The 2608-nt window shown below is 43.6% G+C and overlaps 1 protein-coding gene across 1 annotated transcript; it reads left to right on the top strand.

Moving 5' to 3' along the window:
• The first annotated feature begins 357 nt into the window (after window positions 1-357).
• LOC118370803 (achaete-scute homolog 1a) lies at window positions 358-2177 on the top strand. The gene is made up of 2 exons (XM_035755954.2): window positions 358-1151; window positions 1304-2177. Exon 1 carries the CDS (start codon window positions 549-551, stop codon window positions 1131-1133), a length of 585 nt encoding a protein of 194 aa, XP_035611847.1. The 5' UTR covers window positions 358-548; the 3' UTR covers window positions 1134-1151; window positions 1304-2177.
• The last annotated feature ends 431 nt before the right edge of the window (window positions 2178-2608 follow it).

Genomic DNA, 2608 nt, shown 5'->3' with positions numbered 1-2608 from the left:
TATATATTATATAAGGTCCATTTCTGAACCAAAGACGCTCTATTTTTATGCATGTTATATGAGGAGCATTTTGGAACCTTTGTGCATAATCATGCGATCCGGTGCTAGATTTTCAGAGCAGAGTTGAATGAAAACTAACATTCTATTAGTGCTCAAAACTCTCAAGACATCTGGAACAAGTCGGCATGCTGCAACCAGTTGTGCTTTGGTGACTGTTTGTTCAGTGGTTCAAGTGGCACGCGACCGGCGTACGCATTGCAACAGCACAGGAGACAAGGTGAATACAACTAGCACGAGGAGGAGGCGTGGTCAGGTCCAGCGCGTGGGGCTGCCAGTGTATAAGCCTCGCTACTAGCCTTTCGCAGGACTCAGTTCAGACTGAGGAGTGTGCGAGGCAGAAGCCCACAAGACCGCCCATTAAACACGGCTAAAGTGAGCATTAAGCCACACGTGAACGCCACGAGCAGGACGCAACTGCTACCGATCAATCCAAAGAAGAACTCTGAGATTCTCTGCAGCTCTTATATTTTATTTTTCAATACGTGCCAATGGACATCACAGCAAAGATGGAAATAAATGTGAGCCAGCAGCAGTTCATGCCGCCCTCCTGCTTCTTTGCTGCCGCAGCGCAGAGTATCCAGCTCAGCCCTACCAGCAGCCAAGGGAGCGGCAAGTCAGCATCCAAGGTGAAGAGACAGCGCTCATCCTCGCCCGAGCTGCTAAGATGCAAGAGGAGGCTGAACTTTGCCGGCTTTGGGTACAGCCTGCCGCAGCAGCAGCCGCACACTGTGGCGCGGCGGAACGAGAGAGAGCGCAACAGAGTGAAACTTGTCAACAACGGCTTCGCCACTCTCCGGGAACACGTCCCTAATGGCGCCGCCAACAAGAAGATGAGCAAAGTGGAAACGTTACGGTCGGCGGTGGAGTACATTCGCGCACTACAACAACTTTTGGATGAGCACGATGCCGTGAGCGCAGCGTTTCAGTCCGGGGTCCTGTCGCCCAACAACTACCCCAACGAGATGAACTCCATGGCAGGCTCTCCAGTGTCCTCCTACTCGTCCGATGAGGGGTCCTACGACCCTCTCAGTCCTGAGGAGCAGGAACTCCTGGACTTCACTAACTGGTTCTGAGAAACTGTATCCTATAAGGTAAAAATGTTTTTAAAATAGGCCTATCATTCATATTCTACAAGTACTGTATTATGCTTTGTTATAATAAATATTTGCATTATTAGGTTTTCAAGATCAATTGAAAATAACTGAACTAATGTCTTACCCCCTTTTCTTGTTCGTTACTATAGGAATATGGATCAATTGAATGATGTAAGCTCTCAGCACGGCTCGGGAGGATTACAGAGGAGCTCGCGCCCTCTAGAACAAGACGCACTGAGCTGGCGTTCTGCTCCGGTCGTCCACGACCCAGTCCACCTAAAGGAACCGCCTTGAAACCAGAGAAACTGCGGACATGCAGGCCAGTGTTGAGCAAAAACGCCAAAGGACTAAAAAGAAAACAGGCTCTCCATGTCTGACAGCGTGGGAATCCAACTTTCCAGCACATTCGCCCACGAAAACAACATTTCAAAAGTGATTTTACAACAGCACACAAAACACAATTTAAAATGTTGTTCTCAAACTATGCTTAATCCAATCAAAGAACATCAACCCTTCTTTGTAAACTCATGTGACATTTAGTTCTAAAATGCTTCCAATGTGCGGATTTTATTATATGAAATTCTATATCAAACATGTTTTTGCAATATATCAAGATATTTTTGTATGTAAAGAGATTTTTTTTAGATGTTTTCTTTTGTATATATTTATATTGATAAGTTGCTCTTACCTCTTGCCTATTTTAGACTTGTATAATGCTCTGCAGCTGGCTATTCTGTGTATGGTCATTGATTAATGAGGTTTCAAGAAGGGGTTTGACACTCCGACGTTTGAATTTAGCACCAATGTGTCTTATTTAATAGGAAATACATGTTATTGTACATGGAGTTCACGATGATCAAAGGTTATGCAGCTATTGTCCAAACAGAGCACAATGGCGATTCATTGTCTATTGCTATACTGCCAGCTCCACACTGCCTTTACTTATATCATGTTGGTTGAAAAGAGAAAAGCCTATAACCATATTTTCTACACTCTAATCTCATAATAAAACATTTTCTAGTATTTCCTTTTGTACCTCAGACTTTTTTACATTTTCATTTTACATTCACTTTTAGTTACAGTGTGTTTTGACTGGAGATGGAATGGGAGAAAGGATATAGGAGAGGGGGGAATGAAATATATTTCTGTTACATTTTTTTGTACAAATATCACCCATTTTACTCACACTTCCACCAACGAACACATTTTATGCGAGTCTCCATTTGCGTAAAAAACGGTACATCCTGTAATATAAGTTATTAACATACAAATAGAGTAATATAACAATAGCAAATTCGAATCCTCAAGAATCCAATAGCCCTGTTTCTAGCCCGAGGATACTTAATGGGGGGATAATACGTCTTGCCTGGCTTTCGGCTCGCGGAGACGTGTCATGAATATTGGAGCGTTCATGCTGCATGTCAATTCTGTTGTGCACCAGCTCAATGCTGAAG

Source organism: Oncorhynchus keta, chromosome 13 (assembly GCF_023373465.1).
Source record: "Oncorhynchus keta strain PuntledgeMale-10-30-2019 chromosome 13, Oket_V2, whole genome shotgun sequence".
NCBI lineage: Eukaryota > Metazoa > Chordata > Actinopteri > Salmoniformes > Salmonidae > Oncorhynchus > Oncorhynchus keta.
The sequence above is the reverse complement of the archived record's forward strand: the minus strand, read 5'-3'. Positions and strand labels throughout refer to the sequence as shown.